The sequence below is a fragment of the Carcharodon carcharias genome, chromosome 2, assembly GCF_017639515.1.
Source record: "Carcharodon carcharias isolate sCarCar2 chromosome 2, sCarCar2.pri, whole genome shotgun sequence".
Taxonomy (NCBI): domain Eukaryota; kingdom Metazoa; phylum Chordata; class Chondrichthyes; order Lamniformes; family Lamnidae; genus Carcharodon; species Carcharodon carcharias.
In genome coordinates, this window is record NC_054468.1 from 225,541,750 (window position 1) to 225,564,840 (window position 23,091).

The following is a 23,091-nucleotide window of genomic DNA, read 5'->3' on the forward strand; positions in this document are numbered from 1 at the left end:
GAATAATCCCAGTGATAAAAAAAAACTATTAGCCTCAGTACTCCAGGTTGGTAAGGAGAAGCAGCCAGGGTCAATGTTACTGATCATTATTCAGTGATCCTTGCCTTCTGATGAAAGGATAGAATCAGGTCCTACGAGTGGTGTCACTTTGTTTGACTAGGTAATGCTATATCATGAATAATGGCTACTTCAACAAGATACCAGGAAGCAACTAGTGAACCTGTACCCCAGCAAGCAGACAAGGCCCAAGGGTGAGAGGAGAGCAGAAAACTGCACTTCAAAAATCAAAAATGCTTGAAGTCCTGACATAAGGGAATCCAATAATAACATAGGGAACGGATTTGGAACAAACTGACAACCAAAAGATCCATTAATCTTACATAAGTAACAGAATCAATTAGAAATAAACTTGGGGACACCTAAATGTGTATTCATATAGCATCTTTTGGAGTTTTTAAGTGCAGGCACTGTTGTAATGTACCCACATGAAAATAACTTAATTAGCAGGCAACACAGCTTCAGAAGGTGATCCTCAAAAACCATGGGTTGATTAGGCAGGAAGTGACATGCCTAGTGGACAATAGGTCTCATGATATAATATACCTGGACTGTTAGAAAGATGGATAAAATCCAGTTAAAGCTTGAGAAACCAGCATAGAGCTTAAGCCATTGGGTATTCTGAAATTTTCAATGGTGCACAAGATTGTGTACAGTTTTGGTCTCCTTAGTTAAAGGATATAATTACATTGGAAGCAGTTCAGAGAAGGTTCGCTCGGCTGATCCCTGGGATGAAGGGGTTGTCTTGAGGAAAGGTTGGGCCTGTATCCATTGGAATTTAGAAGAATGAGAGGTGATCTTATTGAAATGTAATATCCTGAGGGGACTTGACAGGGCAGATTCTGAGAGGATGTTTCCTCTTGTGATGGAGGCTAGAACTAGGGGATGCAATTAAAAAAATTAGGAGTCACCCATTTAAGATCGAGAATTCCCTTCCCCAGAGAGCAATGAAGGCTGCGTCATTGAATATTTTAAAGGTTGAGTTGGACAGATTCTTCATTAACAGGGGAGCCAAAGGGTATTTGGGGGGAGTCAGGCAGGAAAGTGGAACTGAGGCCACAATCAGAAAAATCATAACTTTATCAAATGACAGAGCAGGCTCAAGGGGCTGAATGGCCTACGGCTGCTCCCAATTCTTGTGTTCTTGTATTCTTCCATTACCTTGCCCAACAAGAAGTATGCTTACAACATGGAAATTTACATTTTTTTTATTTCAACAAAGCTGAACAAAAAAGGTGAAAGCTGTGTGACTGACCATTTTAAAAAATAGTTGAAAATTCTTTCAACCCACCTTCAAAGTTCTTTCTATTTTCATATTTACACATTCTGCATTTAAATAAGTTCTGGTACAATACAGAACTAGTGTAACAAAAAGAATGCTGCAAGACATCACCACATTGTGCAAAGCTAATAAGTAAGCTTTTCCCTTAATTCCTTAGGACTGGGACAAAAACAATTGCATTCCTTCAAACACAACCTATGGCAACACAGTTTTATGATTGCATCGTTCCCACAGCTACATTGGGCATTCTCACACCCATGTTACTTCTTACTTAAATGTTTGTGAAAATCAATGAAAACGTTTGAATTAAAATCCAGGTCTGAACTCTCACTTGCATCCAGTTTGCCTCAAGAAGAACATGGAATAGCAAGAAATAGCTCGAGATAGATACAAGCTCAAAGTTTTTAGCAAGAAATTGACTATTTCCCTGTTACGTTGCATTCTGGCCTGAACAAACCCAGACCTGAAATCAAGTTCCCCCCTGTTTTTAATTCAAGATTCTCTAGGACATATTGGAGTTCTTCCTAAGGGGCAGTTTACTTGGGAAAAAAAAAATTCTGGATCACTATAAGGACATAGTTAGCATTCTGCTCAGTGTCTCTTCTCTTGAATCAGTCAAGATTGGGAACTCCTGTACAACTCAAACAACATAATGCTCAACATTCTACATTGCATTTCTCCATTTATGCACTTTGACTTGAATTTTTAAAAGGCCATTTGAGATTTTCATTCTGGCCAGCTGTTGAAATCAGCAGGATTATGTATTGAACATTTATCTTCAAAAGCCTCATATTATAAGTGTAAGTGCCTTCTGCACCAGCACAGTTCATATGAAACAGGATTTGAGGCAAAAATACATGTATAAACCAGTCTAGCAAATGAACTTTCACTCTATAACCTACCATGACCAATTAAACTGGGAACCTTTTGGCATCTTGTAGTTATCTCCAGAATGCCCAAGGTTAGGATAGTGGGAGCCACTGAAAAATTGTGTCAACTTAATTGCCAGCTGCAACACAACCAGGATAACAAGTGGAGTGACGTGCACTGGTACGTGGGTTTTCCTCTCTCCGAGACGGTCAATAACATTTTAATCACGTTAATGAAGTAATCAATCTTCAGGTCAATTTCTGTTGAGTGGCATGTATTCATAAGGCATCAACATATGCCATGATTTGCTATTACTATACAGCAGGTTTAGAGCCAATAATCCTAAAGCAGAAAGCAATCACTTCCCTCCCTCTCACGGCCAGCCAAAGAAATCTAGGATATGATGAAGTGTGTATTGTATCATACTAGAGTATCAGATATCAGTGGGTAACAGTTGTATGGTAACCCCGTTATTGGCTAAAACATGCAAATGAAACACCTGCAGAAAATTCATGTGGTAACCTCGCAATGATTGCAGGCTAGATGACTGATCTCACTGGTGTTGCCCAGTGTGAAAGCAATACATTAGCAAGCATTTGAATGCTACTGCTCAACAAAGGCCCAACTATCTAGAAATTGAGCCTCCCCCAAATTTTATACACTGTCAGTGTCTTTCCATCAACTCAGGATAGACAGCGATTGGTTCCAAAGAAAATAGAATAAACTGTAGTAGTGTACTTCAAGACCCACAGCCAGTGTTATCAAAGGATGTGTTTAAAGGAATTAAAGCAATCCCAGCTTGGAATTAAATCTTTCCCCTTAGGAGGGAAGGGACCATTGTCATCTTGTCAACGGACTAAATCACAGCACTTAGAGCAGATTCAGAAATTCATAATGTGTAAACAGTGCAAAATTTTGCTTGTAATCACTTGAGAATGGAAAATTCACAGTACCCCATATGCTTACATTGTGTTTTATTACTAATTCTTCTGCTAATAGGACTTAACTGGGTAGAATTCCCTTCTTTTCCTAGTCTAGCCTTGGCAAATATCAACATTTCTCCTATACCGCTTGTTCATAATATTTTGTGACGTATAAGTGCCCTCCCCTTTCCCAGGACATGTGCCACAGGGATGGCTAAAGGGTTAAAAGAGGGTAATAATACAACTATTGCAGGCCAACCCTTCAACATTCTGTGCCCTTCCCTAGCTTTTAACAAAACCATTGTTCTTCAACATTAGCTCACAGCTAGGAAAAGGGGAACAAAAGATTACGTTACAACTATTTCTGTTTGAGTTAAAAAGTAGTCAGTCAGTAACAAAACCAAGGGACAAAACGCACAGGTGACTTGCTGTCCTGCTAGATTGCTCGACTGAAATGCTTTCCGCAACAATAATGCAGCATCACAGACAGTTGTAACTCAAACTCTGCTGACTACTGTGAGAAATATATTTATTTGGCAAGCTTTCATTAAGCATTCTTGCCACTTTGAAAAGAAAAATATCCAAGTATAACCAAGGAGCTATTAAAGATTTTTCCCTTGGAAAACCAAAACTAATTAATCTTTATTTTTCTCTCCCCACACATCCCCTAGCCACATAAATCACAAACCTTTATAAATTTCAAAAATAGGAATTTACAAGGAGGAAACCTTGGCTCCAATGGAGATGGCCAAAAACAGACTTTGCACACAATATTTCCAATGTCTTTTTTTAAAGATGCAGTTTAAAAAAAAATGGAATTAGCCTCCCAAAATAAACTATTTACCTACTGACCCCTGTCATTTACGGAAGGTAGTCAAATCAAATTTCTATTGTGTGACATACTAGCTATGGGATTAAGAAAGACAATCCAAGTTGATGGTGAATTTCACTAAGAATATCCTCTGCCCCAAAAGTTACTGTCAAATGCACTTTAAAGAAATAGTTTTTAAAAAGGATATTTCTCACCAAGGGTGCAATTTTGACCGGTGCCCAAAACCGTCAGCACAGACCAAGTTTTAAATTTCGAGAGATGCAGTGACTAACAGAAATTAGGAAGACCTCCAGATCCTTGTCCTCTAGGATTAAACGCAAAATTCAGAACGGATTACTAATTTTGTTTTCTTTTGTTAGAAAGGCAGCTGGAGGCCAAACCAATTTTCATAACATAACTCAAATATTTTTGTGGGGGAGGAAGAGATGAAAAAGGGAAACAAAAAACAGTAGGCAACTTCTTGAAATTATGGACTCTCTTGTGCACCTAAATGCAAGCTTAATTAGCCATTGTAGTCCTAAGGGGCTGGCAAGCCTCAGCAGCTTTAACTGGAGGCAAAGACACAATCTGAACTTATTTGCAATCTTCTGTCACCTTGGTTTAAAGGTTATGCACATTGCTGTGATACATTTGTACTTGAGTTGCAAGTTAGTTCCATGTTAAGTCATCTGCTCCTCAAGCAGGACAGCTCATGACATTGCACAATAATGTGTTCAACCTTAGAAGAAACCATGCAGTGACGCATCATTTCAGGATTGGAAAAGACACCGCTTTCCCCCAAATAAGCGACATAGCTATAAAACAGTGAATCTTACAATAAACGCCAAGTGAAATTTTCACTGAAGCAAAAGACCACGATCAACAGAACCGACTCACACCCAAGGGACAAGTGATGTAGACTCTCTCAAACCTATGCAATTTAGGGTTACCCCAAAGGTTTCAAGCAGCTGTAGAACTGGAAAAGTGTGATTTTCAGATTCTGGGAAACAGTCTTGAAACTGCAGATGGATACAAACTTGGCCATTGGTCCCCTTCACCTAACGCGTACTTAGCAAAACTAGTTTTGCACTGATCTTTCATGTTAAGGTGACGTGTCACTGACACAGTATCAGGACACTAGTTGTCCCAGTGTTATTAAGCTCGAGGTTATAAAATAAACAAAAAAATTCAATTTCCAAAAGTCATTTTTACCTCATTAATTTTGAATTTGAAAGCTCTATTGTTGACCTCTCTTGTTAAATTTGTTCGAACAAAAGTGTGAATGAATTTCAAATAGTTCAAACAAAGATGATTTTAAAATAAATTCACAGCAAGCAATGCTCCACAATATACATGGAATGGTGTTTAGAATCTGCTGGTACAGTGGTATGGGTAACCATCCTTTTATACCTGACCACTTCAATACACACGAGCTGCAAGGCAGGGGGAAACCTGAAAAGCAATCACCCACACAAATTCAAAACACAATGTTTTGCTACTCAATCGGAGTTAACAAAAGAACAGCCACGCACTGCTTTTTCAGTACAGTATATTTGCTCCAATGAATGCTGCATTAAACGCAGACAGGGCTTCAAACAATGCCACAATACAGTGTTTTGAAATTCTCAAAAGTTACAGCAATTCTAATTAAGTCTTCAATTCTCCCCCACTCTGCCCACCCCACACTGAATTTTTCTTTTTACCATCTTAAATTAGCCCCTTTCAGTTCCCTTTATCTGAAAATTCCATTGTCTATGTGCAGATAGAGTTGAAAACATTCCACAACATATACAAGAAACTAAGATGAGAAAATGCAAGACTTAATCAGAAAAGGTTACTGGCAAACTGGTTCTTGCAAGCAGACTTCACCCTTCTCTTTGCACACAAATTAAAAATGACCAAAAAAAAACATGCCCATATATTATTATGGCATTATTTGGCTCAAGACAGAAGATGAAACACAAATCATTTCAACTTCCTTTGGCCAACTGACCTCACAGAAACACATGGCTAACAAACGATCAATACAATTGCAATGGTGTGCTCCTGTACCAAAACAAATAGCAGGAATTGCTACACAACTTCAGCCACGCATAACTCAAAATACTACAGAGTAAGGGTTACAGGTCTGCATCGCTGTTTGGCTTTACATAAAAGGCTGGGACAGGGTGAAGGAAGGCTTCAATAAAGCATTCAGTTAAAACAAAGGCAGCCCCGGTGTATCAACTGACTCCTAAGACTTGTAACTAATTTGCAATGAAAGTTCATTTCCGGTCAGGAATTCTATACACATTGGAGAAACGACAGTGGGATGTTTCAATTTTGTGTTTGGATCCAGAACAATTCACTGAAATTCCACTGACCAATTGGGACAGGTTCATTGAACTGGCTACTTAAAAAGACTAGATAACCATTGGATTTATTACCACTGAAAAATAGTGGGAACTTTCTTTCATGGGGTGGCCTCTTAAAAAGTGTGATTATTGGAACACTGTCAGAAGTCATTAAAATCACCTAGCATCCCACATCTTGGAAAACAAATGTGCAAAGATTATACAACATAGAGGAAACATGCACATCACTGGCATATATATATATAAAGCGATACAACATATTGAAAGAGTTCACAAAAACGTATCTAGTGATACTTCATTATGTGCAGACCCCTCACTTTTTCTCTGTGGAGCCTCCACGTCAGTTTAAGCAGCCTTCTACCCCCTCCACCCTGCCTCCAATCCACATATACTTCCATTAAGAGAAAAGCGCCTTTCCAATGTGGCAGCGCTCTGCGAGTCATACGGCGAAAGAAAATACGACAGTCACAGGTGAAGCACAAATGGGACATAATACTGACAACAGAACTTTTCAAAAGGTGGGATGTTCACCATTTGTAGCTGGGAACTCAACATCACCATACTACAACATGCAATTGAGCCAGAATGCATGGCTTTCTGCGATGCCGTCTTTTGCCCGTCTCAGACCGGTAATGAAGTAGCTGCGTCAATTGATGACTCTAGCGTAGCTATGATGAGACGGTGACATCGGAGAGAGAGCCATTCCTGCTGTAGAAGAACTTGCTGAATGCATCTTCGAGCAAAGTGGTTAACCGGCTCTGATCAATCTGTTCAAAAAGGTAGGAAGAAGCAATGACATTCAAAACTCAGAAAAAAATTTTGTACATTTAAGAGGAATATTCCTCAATTAATGATGTCAGCACTAAAACACTCACCCTGTATCCATGCACATTTTTCCAACAACTATCAGCTTTAATAATCGTCTGCAGCAAAGCATTCAATATTCCAATCACTCAGCGTAAAGGCATGCACACCCTCCAAACTACCCCTTCAACTGATTATTTTAAATGCAAGAAGCATCTTTTACAACTGTAACACTTGTTAATACATGCATTATTGGTCTACAAATTTCATCAGCATGCCAGAATATAATAAAAGTTATATTAAAAAAAATTAGAACAGAATTGCAAATATCCCCATATCACATTTTGTGCAGTCATATCCATGCAATCTACCTAGAGCTGTGAAATACACATTGGAGCCTGGATCATTAGCAAATAGAGTGACTAAGTTGAATTCTGAACGACTGACTGTTACTCACAAGAGGTTCAATGACGATGTACATTATTGTCAGAACAATTAAAAATATGACAATGAAATAAGACAGTTGGCAATATTTTTCAATTCCTTTTGTTCAGAAGGAGGACACTGTTTACAACCTTAAGCTAATTACATAGTTTTCATAAAATGGTATGCGTGTCTAGGATCACATGTGGAGAATGAACACATGGATAATGCACCTGAGTTTCACAGCCCCTGGGTAACCAAAAGCTAGCAATGAGGGAGGGGACAGATAATAAGAAAAAATAAAGTGCCAAAAGCACTTAAAAATCAAAAAACAAACTAAACTGATTACCTCACTGATGAATCCCAGCTGAACAAGTTCTGCTGCCAGCTCCTGACAGCTCTCATCTACAAGGAAGAGACAAGTGTTAGTGCCACAGAATGTACTTGGACAATCATGCTCTTGCTTTTGGTAATTATAGCCCAGCTGTTTCAGTTGGTGGTTCTGTCAAAGATGGCACTTCTAAACATTAAGCTCTTCCTCATCTCATTATCTTCTTAATGTTATTTCCTTTTATGTTATTTATTAACTGCTGCAATACTTATGCCCCATTAAATGTTCCCCAAGCAACATTCAGTTCTCTCAAGCCTTTGCCTTTTTTCAAAAATTAGTCTGTCGAAATGCTAATGAGATATCTAGGGACCCTCGTCATTCCCTCCACCCATCAGACAGAAAGCACCAAATTCAGCCAAAATGGCCAACAGAAACTTGCCTGAAATCAAGTGTGACTCAATGTCCTATTTACCCTGCTGCACAGCAAGAAACAAGTACCAAGAAACCATTGTTTACAAGTTCTCCCAATAAGTTAAATAGATAGATGAAGTTAATTTATGAGCTAATTCAACATTGCAAATGTCGTTAAGTCGCATCACAAAATCCACAGTGTGCTAATGACATCTGGGAGAAAATATTGAGCCCAGTGGTGAAACCCAGACAATTTCATGCTATTCCGCCCAAAAGACCTGCCTCCTGAGGTAGGCTAAAATGGTCCCTCAGTTGTGTTATCCAGATAGTGATGATTGCATGCATAAGGACCTCCAGCGTTCTTCAAAGTTCTGACCATGTTCCACATACAGTCCACAAACCAAAGGAGTGATCTGAAAGCCCTTTTTTTAAAAAAAAAAGCCTTTTTCTCATTCGGCTCATTGTGCTTAAAAAGCACCTTTGCAAAGAGCCAAAGCATTTTGCTTGTCCAAAATCCCAAATCTGCATACCGTTTTATTGATTTGAAAAATCCCACTTGTTTAAAACGTTCTCTGCCTTTTGAAGGTGCAATCCCAATTCATTTCCCACACTGTACATACTTCAACTGAGCTTCCATCAATATTCCTGGATGAAGTTTTGGGGGGGATTTGAGAGGAGGGAGAAAGATAAGAGTCCCAGTGTTCTACGATACCGAATGTTCATAATGACAAGCAACAGGGGGCCAGCAGTATAATTAAACTTGATGACACAAAGGTATGTGGAAAGGTAACAAGTAGCATTATCTTCAGAGACACATGGTCCAAGTTATGGAGCTGAGTTGCAATATAGCAAATAGATCTTAATTTTGATAAAGATACAGAATGAATATAGGTGCAGTAAGTAGTAACCATTTTTCTAACATGATAGGGAATGTATTGGCGAAATTTTAAAAATTCATGGATGAGTGCATCACTTGCAAGGACAGCATTTACTGCCCATCCCAAATTTCCCTCAAGATGGTGGTGAGCTGCTGCTGCCCATATGATGTAGAAACATCCACAATGCAGTTTAGGAGGGAGTCTCGGGATTTTGTCCCAGCAAGAGTGAAGGAATGTTGATAGTGTTCCAAATCAGGATGTTGCGACACTTGGGAGGGAGGACTGGCACATGGTGATACTCTCATACATCTGTTGCCTTTGTTCTTCTAGGTGGTGGAGGTTGCAGATTCAGAAGATGGTATCAAAAAAACCTTGGATTGATGATGATACCCACTGCAGTCACAGTGGACCATGGTAGAATTTTTAAAGTAATGGGTGCCAATCATGTGAGCTGTTTTGCCCTGCATTGTGTTGAGGTTCTTGACTGTCGTTGGAGCCTCATTCATGCAGACAAATGGAGAGTATTCCATTCCTGACATGTGCCTTGTAGATGACAGACAGGCTTTGGGGAATCAGGAGGCGAGTTACTTGCCACAAAATTCCCAGCCTCTGACCTGCTTTTGTAGTCACAGTACTTAAATGGCTTGTCAAATTAAGTTTCTGGTCAATGGCAACCCTGACAATATTGATGGTCGTGGATTCAGCAATGGTAATTCCATTGGATGTCAAGGAAAGATAGTTAGATTCTCTCTTGTTGAAGATGGTTATCGCCTGGCACTTGTGGGGTGCAAATGCTGCTTGCCATTTGTCAGTCCAAATGCTTTGGTCTTGCTGAATGCAGATACAACTACTTTAGTGTTTTAGGAGCTGTGATCGGTACTGAACATAGATGATTGCACAACGAACATCCCCACTTCTGACTTTACAATGGAGGGAAGGTCATTGATGATGCAGCTGCTGCTTGGTTGGGCCTAGGAAAACATCATGAGGAACTCCTGCAGTGAAGTCTTGAGGTTGAGATGATCAGCCTCCAACAATCGCAACAACCTTCCTTTGTGCTAGGTATGATTCTAACCAGTGAAAGTTTTCCCCCTAATTCCCATTGGTTTCAACCTGTGCTAAGGCTCTTCAATGCCACACTTCGTCAAATGCTGCCTTCATGTCAAGAGCAGTCACATTCACCTCACCTCCTGAATTCAAATCTTTTGTCAATGCCTGGACAAAGGTTGCAATGAGATCTGGCGCCAAATGTTAGAGTCGCACCCATCCACACGGTATTCCATCACACACCTTACTTGTGCCTTCTTGGTGGTGGACAGGCTTTGGAGTGTGAAGAGGTGAGTTACCCACCTCAGAATTCCCAGCCTCTGATCTGTTCTTGTAGCCACAGTATTTATATGGCTAGTCCAATGGGTTAATGGTAACCCCCAGGATTTTGACCGCGGGGGATTTGGCATTGGTAATGCCATTGAATGTCAAGAGGAGATGGTTAGATTCTTTGTTGGAGATGGTCTTTGCCTAATGCTTGTGTGGTGCAAATGTTACTTGCCACTTATCAGTTCAAGCCTGAATGTTGTCCAGGTTTTGCTGCATATAGGCACAAGCTGCTTCAGTATCTGAGGAGTTGCGAATGGTGCTGAAACATTGTGCGATCAGAAAACATCCCCATTTCTGACCTTACAATGGAAGAAAGGTCATTGATGAAGCAGCTGAAGATGGTTGGGCCTAGGACACTACCATGAGGAACTCCTACAGTGATGTATTCTTACTGAGATGATTGATCTCCGATAACCACAACCGTTTTCCTTTGTGCTAGATAAGACTCCAACCAGGGGTCCTAGTTTTTGTTGTCAAGGCATAGCTGGGCAATTTTCCACAAGGTCAGATAGATGCTAGCGTTGTAGGTGTACTGGAACAGTCTGATTTGGAGTACAGCTAGTCCTAGAGCATGTCTTTAGTGCTACAGCTGGGCTGTTATCAGGGCCCATTGTCTTTGTTGTATTCAGTGTCTTCAGCCATTTCTTGATAACATGCGGAGTGAATTGAATTTGCTGAAGATTGACATTTGTGATGCTAGGGACTTCAGGAGGAGGAAGATGGACCATCCACTTGGCAATTCTGGCTGAAGATGACTGCAAACATTTCAGCCTAGTCTTTTGCACTGATGTGCTTGGATCCCTCAAAATTAAGGATGGTGTTGTTTGTGGAGCCTGTTTAATTGTTTAATTTTCCACCATTATTCACAACTGGACTGCAGAGCTTTGACCTGATCCGTGATTGTGGGATTAATTAGTATGTTGTTTCCATTATTTAGCATGCAAGTAGTCCTGTGTGGTAGCTCCACCAGGTTGGCATCTCATTTTTAGGTATGACTGGTGCTGCTCCTGGAATGCTCTTCATTGAACCAGGGCTGGTCCTCTGGCTTCATGGTTGAATGAAGGACATGTCAGGCCATGAGGTGACAGACTGTGGTTGAATACAATTCTGTTGGTGATGGCCCACAGTGCCTCATGATGCCCAATTTTGAGCTGCTAGATCTGTTCTGTTCTGATTCTTGCTCATTTGGCAATCAGAACAGGGAAAGGATTTGGGGATAATCAATGATAATGGTGGTGAAATAAAGAAAATTGATTACTGGGATACATCTGGAGGGTATTGGATTACAAGTCAGAACAAGTTACACTGATGCTAAAGAACAATTTTGTGGCAATCTGAAATTTGGTTTTGGTCAGCTCATCTCAAAAGATACTGAGAAGCATCAGAAAATGGCTCTGGAAAACAACCAAGGTTTATGACATTATGTTGGGATGCAAGATGAAGTTATATAAAAATAAGATGAACATTTAATATCTGATAAATGCCACTCCCCTATAGTTGCCCTGTAACAACTTAATTTTAAATCAAGATAGGCTTCTGAACTGATCCGACAAACTAAGTTAAATTTCTGTGGAACTAAACACATCATATGCATTCTAGTAAAGAACGGAAATCCAGGGATGCACAAAGTAACAGATAAAGGTACGTACTAGGCAACAGGTCACAGCTGAGGTGTCTATTTAGCTTGTCTTCCAGTTTCAAGAGTAGAGTTAACTGAATGAGAAAAGAATCACAGTAACAAATAATATTTTTTTCTCTGAACATGAGTTATTTTGAGTAATCAGCTGATATAAAAGATTAATTGTCAAGCACACCCCAACACGTCTGTTATGCAACTTATCATCAACTCATGACAGACCCCGTGATAATTCTAATTAATTAGTTTACACACAGTTATGGACGAGTGTCAAGTGCCCTCAATGGCTTATTGAGTAAGCGTACCTTGTGACAGTAGTGACAAGAACAGAAGGGCCCAGATTTAATCCTTGGTCAATGCTAAATGAGTTTATCTAACCTAGGGTAGCATAAAGAAACCTCTATATCTGTACAGCACCTCACCATGTCTTCTGGATGCCGCAAAATGCTTCATTACTTTTGAAGTAGTCATTTATACTCACAAACGTACAAACTAAGATACCACACAAAAAAAAAGCAGACAAATTACTCATTTGATTCTTTCTGGTGGTTTTGATTGACGAAGGAATGCAGGTCAAATGACCAAGCAAATTCCCTTCTTTCCAAATATTATGAAGGAATCGCCCATCTGAACTGGCAGATGGGGGCCTAGGTTTAACCCGGCATCCCAAGGTTGATGACCCCTCCCTTTGTGATGGCTGACACTGTATGTTTATTTCCTTGAATCCACAGCCTCTGACTTAAAAGGCTCAAATGCTCCCAACTGAATCAAACTGATGAATACAGGGACAGGGATTGCTCACAGGACATCTAGATTGGGAGCCTGGGTGGAGAAATCAGAGAATTGGGGAGGGGAAAGATTCTTGATCATTTAGTATTCCTGTACGAATATTTACTGAGAACATATGAGAGGTCAGCTTAGAGGTTCTTCAACCAGCAGCCTGTCAGCACTACCTATTGATGCTCATTTTGATAGTATCATACCTCAGAAAGAATCAGTATTGCCAGGAAAGTAAGTTCAAAGAAAACAAATTTAATGAAAAATGCTAGACGAGCAGCACAATAGGGAACAAACATCAAAAACTTCCTATTCCTGACTGCCTGAGATTTTAAAGAGAAAAAAAAAAATCACTAAATGAATTTAATTTGCAAGGTTATCTCTACTCAAAAAATATTCAACAGAAGTATCAAAGAGGCAATAATATAGAACAAAAATCTTCCCTTTTGCAGGTTTTCTAAATGGCAACATAAACAAATACCTTACTTAATTGATCTGTGTCAGATAACATATATATAATTGCAGTAGTACCTCGATTTTTATGCAGGTTGACTGAGTCATGCTTTCAAACTAAAGTGAGTTTTGTGACTATGCTCTACTCTGTGACAAATATCCACTTGTTCAACACAAGCATCTACCTTCACACAGCTTGAATATAGGGATAACAGCCTGGCTATGGAGGAACAAATACATAGAAACTATCAGCTCAGTATTGCTTTAACAGAAGGGAAGGAACTTACATGATGCTTGGCTCCTTCATCAACTGGCTCAATATTGCAGTGCATCTGAACGACCTATGAAAATACAAAAGAATAAAAAATAATGAGCTGGTCAGTTCTTGCATCACTTCCACCATACTTAGTGGATATTTCGGTTAAACTAAACTTTACTTCTAGGTTATTTTAAATCCACAAAAGGAAGAAGCAATGTTGGCTCACTAGGCCTGCAAAGTTCTAACCCATTTCTATTCCTGCGACTGAACATCTCAAACATAAAAGAAAGCTTGTAGGAGGCCAAGTCACTGAGATTTATGAAAAACAAGAGTTTAAATGGTTGGGGCTTTGGTAGTCTGCATTGCCAGTGTGCTGTAATCACAGTACTTACTAACCATAAAATGCAATGCGGCACTTCACCAAAGTTACTTTGGACATGTACTCCTCAATAGTGGAAGTTGCACGAGAGCCCCAAAAATACTACCATTCTAAATGGATTTGTACTGTTATTTCATTGGTGTTGGTTTAATATCCTGGAATTCCCCACCTAACACTACCACGGGAGAACTATCATTACAGGGGCTACAATGGCTCTAGAAGGTCCATTGTCACTTCTCAGGGCCACTAGAGCAGCTTTGCCAGCATCACATACCTCACAAACAAAAAGTTTCTGAGATGACTGGCTTAGCAGAAAAATAATCTTGCCAAAGTGTGAAACTTTGTTACCTTCCTGGTCTCCAGCTCTGCAGGTTCTGGTGTTGGGGTTTTCACAGATGGTGGGATAATAGGCGATGTCACAGTCTCCTGTTGGGGTTGCTGATGCATTGGCATTCCAAACGCAGTCAAAGGATAAATACCATTCCTTCAGGTTAAAATTAAGATCAAAGGTCACTGGCATAGCACAGTTCTTATAGAAAACAAATAATTAACTTTCAGGTAAGCAACTGCTAGGTCATGTTGCTTAATACATTCTCAAAACAAAAACAAAGTTTAATCTAATTCACATAACAAGCAATGAGGGAAGATGTTTAACAGCCCTGCTGTGGAGTTCTTACCTCACATCCTCTAAAAATTTATCCAACTCCAGTGCAGGAAACTGGGAGAATCTGGAACGAACAAATGAATTTCTTAAAAAAAAGCAATACATCATCACAGCTTTTTTCCTTTTATTTATTCATGGGATGTGGGTGCCAATGGCTAAGCCAGCATTTATTGGCCATCCCTAATTGCCCTCAAGGTGGTGGTGGCACGCTCCCTTCTTGAACCACTGCAATCCATGTGTCTTGGAACACTCAGTGTGCTGTTAGGGAGTTCCAGGATTTTGACCCAGCAACAATGAAGGAATGGCGGTATAGCTCCAAATCAGGATGGTGTGTGACTTGGAGGTGAGCTTGCAGGCGAGGGGAAGTTGGTGATCTCATGCAGCTGCTGCCCTTGTCCTTCTAGGTTTCAGAGGTCAAACATTTGGAAGATACTGTCAAAGGAGCCTCAAGGAGTTGCTGCAGTGCATCTTGTAAATGGTACACACTGCTCCCACTGTGCGTTGGTAGTGGAGGGAGTGGATGTGGTGCCAATCGAGCGGGCTGCTTTGCCCTGGAGGTGTCAAGCTTCTTGTGTTGTTGGAGCTGTGCTCATCCAGCCAAGTGGCGAGTATTCCATCCCACTCCTGACTTGTGCCTTGTAGATGGTGGACAGGCTTTGGGGAGTCAGGAGGAGAGTACACTCCACACAATTCCCAGCCTCTGACCTGCTCTTGTAGCCACATTTTTCTGGCTGGTCCAGTTCGGTTTTTTGTCAATGGTAATCCCCAGGATGTTGATAGTGGGGGATTCAGTGTTGGTAATGCCATTGAATGTCATGGGGAGATGGTGTGATTCTCTCTTGTTGGAGGTAGTCATTGCGTGGCACTTAAGTGGCAAGTAACATTTGCACCATACATCAGCCCAAGCCTGAATATTGCCCAGGTCTTGCAGCATATAGATACTGACTGCTTCAGTATCTGAATCGTCGCGAACAGTGCTGAGCATTGTGCAATCATCAGCGAACATACCCACTTCTGACCTTGTGATGGAGGAAAAGTCATGATGAAGGAGCTGAAGATGGTTGAGCTTGGGACACTACCTTGAGGAATTCTGCAGGGATGTCCTGTAAATGAGATGATTGACCTCCAATAACCACAACCATCTTCCTTTGTGCTAGCTCTGACTCCAAACAGTGGAGAATCCCCCCCACCCCCGATTCCCATTGATTTCAATTTTGCTAGGACTCTCTGATGCCACACAGAGTCAGCTGCTTCATCAATGACCTTCCCTCCATCATAAGGTCAGAAGTGGGAATGTTTGCACAATGTTCAGCAGCATTCTGGATTCCTCAGATACTGAAGCAGTCAGTGTCTATATGCAGCAAGACCTGGACAATAATCAGGCTTGGGCTGCTAAGTGGCAAGTAACATTTACTGCCTTGATGTCAAAGGCAGTCACTCTCACCTCACCTCTGGAGTCTAGCTCTTTTGTCCATGTTTGGACCAAGGCTATAATGAGGTCAGAAGCTGAGCGGCCCTGGCAGAACCCAAACTGAGTGTCAGTGAGCATGTTATTGCTGATTAAGTACCGCTCGAAAACACTGTCAACAACCCCTTCCACCACTTTGCTGATGATCGAGAGTAGACTGATGGGATGGTAATTGGCTTGGTTGCCCTGATTTTTGTGGACAGAACATACTTATGCAATTTGCATTGTCAGGTAGATGCCAGTGTTGTAGCTGTACTGGAATGGCTTGGCCATAGGCACAGCTAGTTCTGGAGCACAAGTCTTCAGTACTTTTGCCGGAATATTGTCAGGGCCTGTAGTTTGATATACTATAGGAAATAAATTAGAAAATAGATTTCCTTCCAATATGGTTAGCTACAAATTAACTGTATTAGGTATCATACAACTAATAGTTTACGTCTGCAAACAGCCTCAATTTTATAAGGCAGGTAATCCAATTTTGAGGGGCCAAGGTAAATGGATATCAATCTGTAGACTTCCACTACCGTTGGATGACTGCAACCGTGTGTCAATTTAGTGTAGCAATGGCTCAGGTTTGTCAAAAACAAGCAAATTTGGCCAGGGGAAGAAAATTGAAGCATTTCCTCTTGGATGCAGTGGATCAAATTGTTCAAATTATTGTCTGAATTGTAGCCAGTGATTCCAAAAGCTCATTGAGCAGCAACCCGCTGTGATGAGGCTGCTATAGATTTATCATCAGACCATTAAGGAACTCTAGGGTGACCCTTTGATACCAGAAGACAAATTCTCTCTCTGCTATACTCAGAAAACACATGATCCACTTGGTGAAACAGTGATATTTCTTGACATACTTTTGACTTGAATTGAAATTTTAATGATTTTTTGTGTCTATTAAAGTGAAGCATGGGCTGGAACATGGCATGTAATTTTAGAGTAACTGCAATGCGATCCCCAAAATGAGATTTACTTTTTCTTTGGATAGCTGACATTCATCTTTCAGATGTTTAGGTGTGCAGCTCTGTTGAAGGTTGTGGGCCCAACTTTATTTGTCTGCTGCAGGCCCAAAGTGCAGGCAAGATAAATGGTGGATGCAAACATGACAGGACAAATATAAATCTCCATTCTGACTGCATATGGAAAACATGTGCCTTAGATCTTGTCAAAAGGGGATTAGCCTATGAGATTCCAGCTTTTCTTACAATACCTGATCTGTACTCCCTCTGCATCATGATGGAAAATCTCTGCTAGAACTGCATTCATGTCCATGCTTTTTGTTATTTCTTCCAAAGCATTTTCAGGAATCATGTCTGTAAAAGAAGACGGAATTACATTTTGCCCAGCCTGTCAGAGGGTATCTTCTACAATTACTGAAGAAACAATTCCCATGTTGAATTTAAAAATACACCCTGCCTTCATTCCAATATGATTTTGACAAAAAAATGAATTCAGGCAAGTGGTCAGCTCCTCAATTTTTAAAAAGTAAACAAATCATTGGGTAGATAATATCATAAACTCAAGGATCTGACATGTTTTTGAATCAGATGTTTCTAAGAAATAAATCCAGTGGTTAAAAATCCCAATCTGAAAAACCCGGAAGACCTTAAGAGGTAGAAAAAAAGCTTTACAATACGAGTTATTTAACAAAAACACATTCAGAACTTATATTCTTCAGCTACTGGACCTATGTTGTCAATTAAAAAAGGTAATCACTGTACAGGTTTTAAAAATTTGTCCCTTCATGGGATGTGGATGTCACTGACTAGGCCAGCATTTACTGCCCATCCTTAAATGTCCTTGAGAAGGTTGTGGCGATTTGCCTTCTTGAACCGCTGCAGTCCATGTGGCGTAGGTGCACCCACAGTGTTGTGAGGGTGGGAGTTCTAGGATTTTGACCCAGCAACACAGTGAAGAAATGGCAAAACATTTCCAAATCAGGATGGTGTCTGGCTTGGAAGGCACTTGCTGGTGGTGATGCTCCCATGCATCTGCTGCCCTTGTCCTACTAGGTGGTAGAGGTCACTGGCTTGGAAGATGCAGTCGAAGGAGCTTTGGTGAGTTACTGCAGCGCATCTTGTAGATGGTACACACCTCTGCTACTACATTGATGGTGGAAGGAGTCAATGTTTAAAGTAGTAGATGCATGCCAATCAAGTGGGCTGCTTTGTCCTGGATGGTGTCAAGCTTCCTAAGTGCTGTTGGAGCTGTCTGTTAGACATCCATTATGTAATCAAATTGCTTTTCAGCAAGCTTTAATTGTTTAATTTTTTAATGTCTACTTGATATGTATTAGTGACAATCTTCCTTCACAATGAGATCGTTCATGAATACAAACTTGAAACAAAAGAGACTGCAGGAAAGGTACCCTGTGATTCACAATGTTCTGTTGGTTTACAAGGGTAGAAAACAGTCTCACTTCAAAGTAACACCTGCCTGGACTATTATATATACTAGCAGAGACCCACAAAACATTTGCAGTCAAATTAATATCTTTAATGCAACAGTACTTTTTTAAAATACAGGATTTCTACTTATTCTTTCACCAAAGACTTTAATAGAATTAAAACTGCTCACTCTGAAATAAGCCTCAAAGTTATCCATGTGTAAAAACAGACCTAGGAACACAAGTACAAATTTTGTCAAGCGTCTGGCCTTGTGATTTGTTCATAGTCTAGAACATGAAAGTCTTGGGAACTGTTTTCTCCTGAGTTGAAAAGGCAGGTCTATATCTGATGAGCTCAACATTATTTGAGGAAAAACATTTTTCCTTGTAATCTGCATGTTATAATTTTAGCATCTATCATGAAGAAACCAGTTTCGTAACTATCAATATTGCTCCATAAAAGTTGTTATTTAAGATTCAAGTTTCATAACAACATTATAACTGCTCTTTCCTTGAGACCTAAGTTTGTGCGGTAGCATACCCATTGGAGTTAGACAGTGCAAAAATTCTCCAGGGTACAGATTGTCATCTTTGTCTATAGAGTCAACAGTGATGTATTCTTTTAACTCACCTGACAGCTTTTCTAAAACTTGTCATTCAAATCGAGTGAACTTTTATTTTTGGCGCAAAAAATAACTTTTGAATAAGTTGCACCAAATAATTGCCCCTGCCATTCTGCTACACTTTACCAATTTCAGCACTTCATCCACCACACGTCTTTCAGGCCATCCCTTCCCTCTCATGGCATCTCGATGCCATCCTACTCGTTCCAAACCTCCTATGCCACCCCCCATCCTTCTATCCTTCTCATCAATCTCATCCCTCACAGAAACAATCTCTCCAGCTATAGCAACTTTGCTGTTGTGCTCCCCTTATCTTCCAGCAAGCCACCACCCACCCACTGCCACCACCAATTGTTGGCAGCCACATGTGTATCACGTGCTCCAATCCTCCAAGCCAGTCAGGCATCAAACAAATCCACAAAAAGATGTGGCCTTTAAAATGGCCAAGTAAAACCATCCACTCAGACAAAACCTATTATAAATATTGAAAAGTTAATCCTGTGGGACCCGTTCAAATTCCAATTGCGAAGATCAGTGATGGCCAAAAGAATTTTTGTTATATGTGCTGATTAATTGGTTTCTGCAAGTTACTACATAAGTAAATCACCCTTCTTCCCTTCAGGAGGTAACAGAGGAGCTCGACCGCGAATGGAAAAATCGTCTGCAAATCACTTGTAAATGAAGTTACTCAAAAAGTTACATTCCATCCAACTGGGGATGGAAATTAACATTTCACAGCAAGCTTCCACCACATTCCAATACAATTCACATCCCTGGACCTCAGATTTCATTGGAGCTCCAAATAGTGCAAAGCTAATGACTTGAGCTTTCACAACAAGTACTTACGAGGATGACTGACGATACAATGTGCTGCTAACAACTTTAGTGAAGGTACTTCAAACAGAGCTGGGTGAAAGAGAAGCTCTCGTGCAGTGGGTCGCTTGACAGGATCAACCTCCAAACATTTCTGAATAAATTCCTGTCATGAAAATGGAAAAGGAAAAATACACTTAAAGCATCCACTTTTATTTATCACCTCAGATTAATTTACTATCAGCGGGAGCATACTGTAACCATGAATGTAACTATTCAGTAAACATCAAGTCTGAACTTTGAGGCACTTATTTAGGACAAAATGAGTATAGATTTGACTTCTTAAAATGACTACACTCTGACCTTCTTAATTGTTTTATTTTTTCACCTCTCTGAAGCCACATTTTTTCTTTTAATGGTTAAACTCAAGTATGATGTGTTAGTTTCTGCCTCAAACCCTTGGAGTGATTGAGCAACAATTGAATTAGTTTTCTAATATGAACTTGTGTGTCATGATAGATGTTTGTATCCCAGCTTGCTTCCAGTACAATACTCAAATTTACAGCACAAAAGGATATTTGAAAGAGTAATCAAAACTAACCGCACTGCCATGCTCTTGCCATAGCAGTCATCGTCCCCAGCAAATACGCATTCAGCTTTCTCTTAAAAGATGTAATTTCTTCTACCTCTTCAACCTATATTGCAAAGAATTCCGTAACTTTGGATTAAAAAATTCTCCTAACTGCTCTCCTCATTCACTGCTTAAAAATCAAGGATGCCCTGCTACTGACTTCTTAATCAGAGGAAAACAGCCTTTGTCTACTCTCTTCTTCAAAACTCCGCATAATTTTCAAGGTCCCAGTGAAATGTAGGCAAGAGTTTTAAAATCAGTTACTTCACAGCAACAGAATACTTGTGGATAATCCTTTTATATATACACATCAGGTTTTGGTGAATTTTAGTTGTTCATGGAGGCCTTGCACTCTTTCCCTGTAAACTATCTCAATACCAATTAAAGACCCACTGATCACAACTCTCTACAAAGAAGCATCAAAGTAGAGGGTGACTCTTCAGCTGGTTTGAGGTAAATATAAGAACCACATACCAGCGTCAACTAAAGTTTTATTACAGAGCTGCCACATGCTGTAATCAAACATACTCTGGGCCAAGAAGGAGATACATTTCAACAAGGGCGCAAGCTACCAAACCTTGAAACACTCGTGAGAGTCAGAGAAAATAGAAAGGTTGTGTCCTCAACTAGCATCCGATAATTTGCAGCCAATTAAAGCCCCGAGGTGCCTTACCTGCACCAGAAACAGAGCAAATACTCGCTTGGTAGTACAGAACTTGTGTAGAGCTGAAGGAGACATGCTGTGGAAGCTTTTTGTCTTGCATTCATCAGGACAGGCACAAGAATGTCAAATTTCAAAGGGAACAATTTATACTGCATGGTAAAAGGGAGTGCTGATTGGTTGACAAGTTGGCTCTGATTGGTCAAGGCATTGCAGTGGTGAATGTACCAGGGAGCTACTGCCTCCATGCTTTTGTTTGTTCAAAGAAAGTACAATGTCTGGACACATTCCTTTTGCCTGCAGAGGACAGGACCCTACACATGAATGTGTGTAGGTTCTCACAAGTGTAAGTGACCTACGTTGTGAGCCCGACTAATAACGTTAAATTGGTTGTTAGTGTAATTCTTGGCACAATCGGGATTGTCAGCAAATGCTGCCCAATCGCAGAATCACATCTAACGTCAGACATTATGGTCCAGATCTTCCAGTCTCCAGATCAGAGAATTGGGAATTGCCCAGGAAGTTTGAATTTCTGATGGGAAATTTCTCTACTCCCAGGGGCCCTCTGACAATGTCTCCAACTTTGAGTCAGAGCTGGAGGCTTTGGACAGTTCCGACTTACTTGAATCGTTAACCAAGAAACGTTTGGCAGAAAAGTTCTAGTCTAGCTCCTGGGTGACTATACAACTGACTACTGCGTATCCTCCACCACCCCCACCCGACCTGGCCTCACCACCTGACCCAGCTGCCACCCTACCCCCTTACACACCTACACATTCACCCATGAACTTACCCATACACTCAATCAATAACACACAGAGAAGTTTTTGAATATTTAATTTCTTACACACCAGAATGCGGCAACTAGTTGAGTAAAAAAGGGGCGTGGCTTCTACACAAATTCTCTCTGTTGCGCCTGAGGTTTCCCCTGCTGAATGTGCTCTGCAGGATCTTTCAGTGGAAGACTGGCCAGAAGTAAAATGGAGGAAGGTAAATGGGTAGGTTTTTTTGTCTAGCCAGGGTCAGATATAGGGGTGTCAACCCTGATCGGAAGATTTGGGCCCACGTTCTGAGTTATGCAAGCCTGAGTTGGTTGAGTACTGTGTTAGGAAATAGAGATAGTTTACGTTAGTTATATTGGTATTTGTGGGTGTTAGGAATGAATTTTAGCTTTAAAGTTTAAGTTTGATTTGTATTTCTGTATCTGTGTGTTATGAAAGGTCAAATGGAGTTTTAGTTTCATTTTGTAAAGGTGCTTGTATTTCTAGTGAGGGGTTTTACGACTCCTGAAGGGAAAGCAAACAAACAAACAAACAAACAAGGGTAGAAGAATTGGACTGTTGATTAACAACTGCGGGCGAAAGGGGCAGGTCTCTCCCACAGACACAAAGAAGACAACAGTTTGATTTGGAAGTTGTTGGAGTTCAGCTGGTTTGGAAGATAGCTGCCAAACAGAAGCAAGCCAGTTCCAAGCTAAAAGAAAAACCCCAAAAATTAGGGCAGTGGAAGAGGGGAAAGTCCAAAGAGGACCTTCTAGTTAAAGGAAGGACAGGAACCTGGGAAAGGGTCTGTTAAGTGAAGTCAAGAGTGAGGGACAGAGAAGGGCTCCAAGCTTCAAGTTTAAAGCTTCAAGCTGCAGAAAGCAGATTAAAGCGAGAACAGCTTGCAAGAGGCCAGGTCCAAAGAGACAACTGAAGATCTGTAACTCTTTGCTATGGGCATGTGAAGCAGTGGTACTGTTGACGGCTGAATCGGTGAGAGAGAGTGCATGGAAGACAGCTTGAATGCATGTGATGATCCAGGGAAGAGGAACATTTCAGGCCACG

The 23,091-nt window shown here is 40.5% G+C and overlaps 1 protein-coding gene across 1 annotated transcript in view; it reads right to left on the minus strand.

Moving 5' to 3' along the window:
* Positions 1-1,249: 1,249 nt before the first annotated feature.
* The window catches only part of nrbp1 (nuclear receptor binding protein 1), a 94,173-nt gene continuing 72,331 nt past the window's right edge, over positions 1,250-23,091 (minus strand). The window contains exons 10-17 of the mRNA XM_041182800.1: positions 20,007-20,139; positions 17,362-17,464; positions 14,703-14,753; positions 14,374-14,509; positions 13,675-13,728; positions 12,171-12,234; positions 7,874-7,929; positions 1,250-7,064 (exon numbers count right to left, since the gene is read on the minus strand). Of these exons, the coding sequence (XP_041038734.1) occupies positions 6,966-7,064; positions 7,874-7,929; positions 12,171-12,234; positions 13,675-13,728; positions 14,374-14,509; positions 14,703-14,753; positions 17,362-17,464; positions 20,007-20,139 (696 nt within the window). The 3' untranslated portion in view covers positions 1,250-6,965. The remainder of the gene's footprint in view (positions 7,065-7,873; positions 7,930-12,170; positions 12,235-13,674; positions 13,729-14,373; positions 14,510-14,702; positions 14,754-17,361; positions 17,465-20,006; positions 20,140-23,091) is intronic.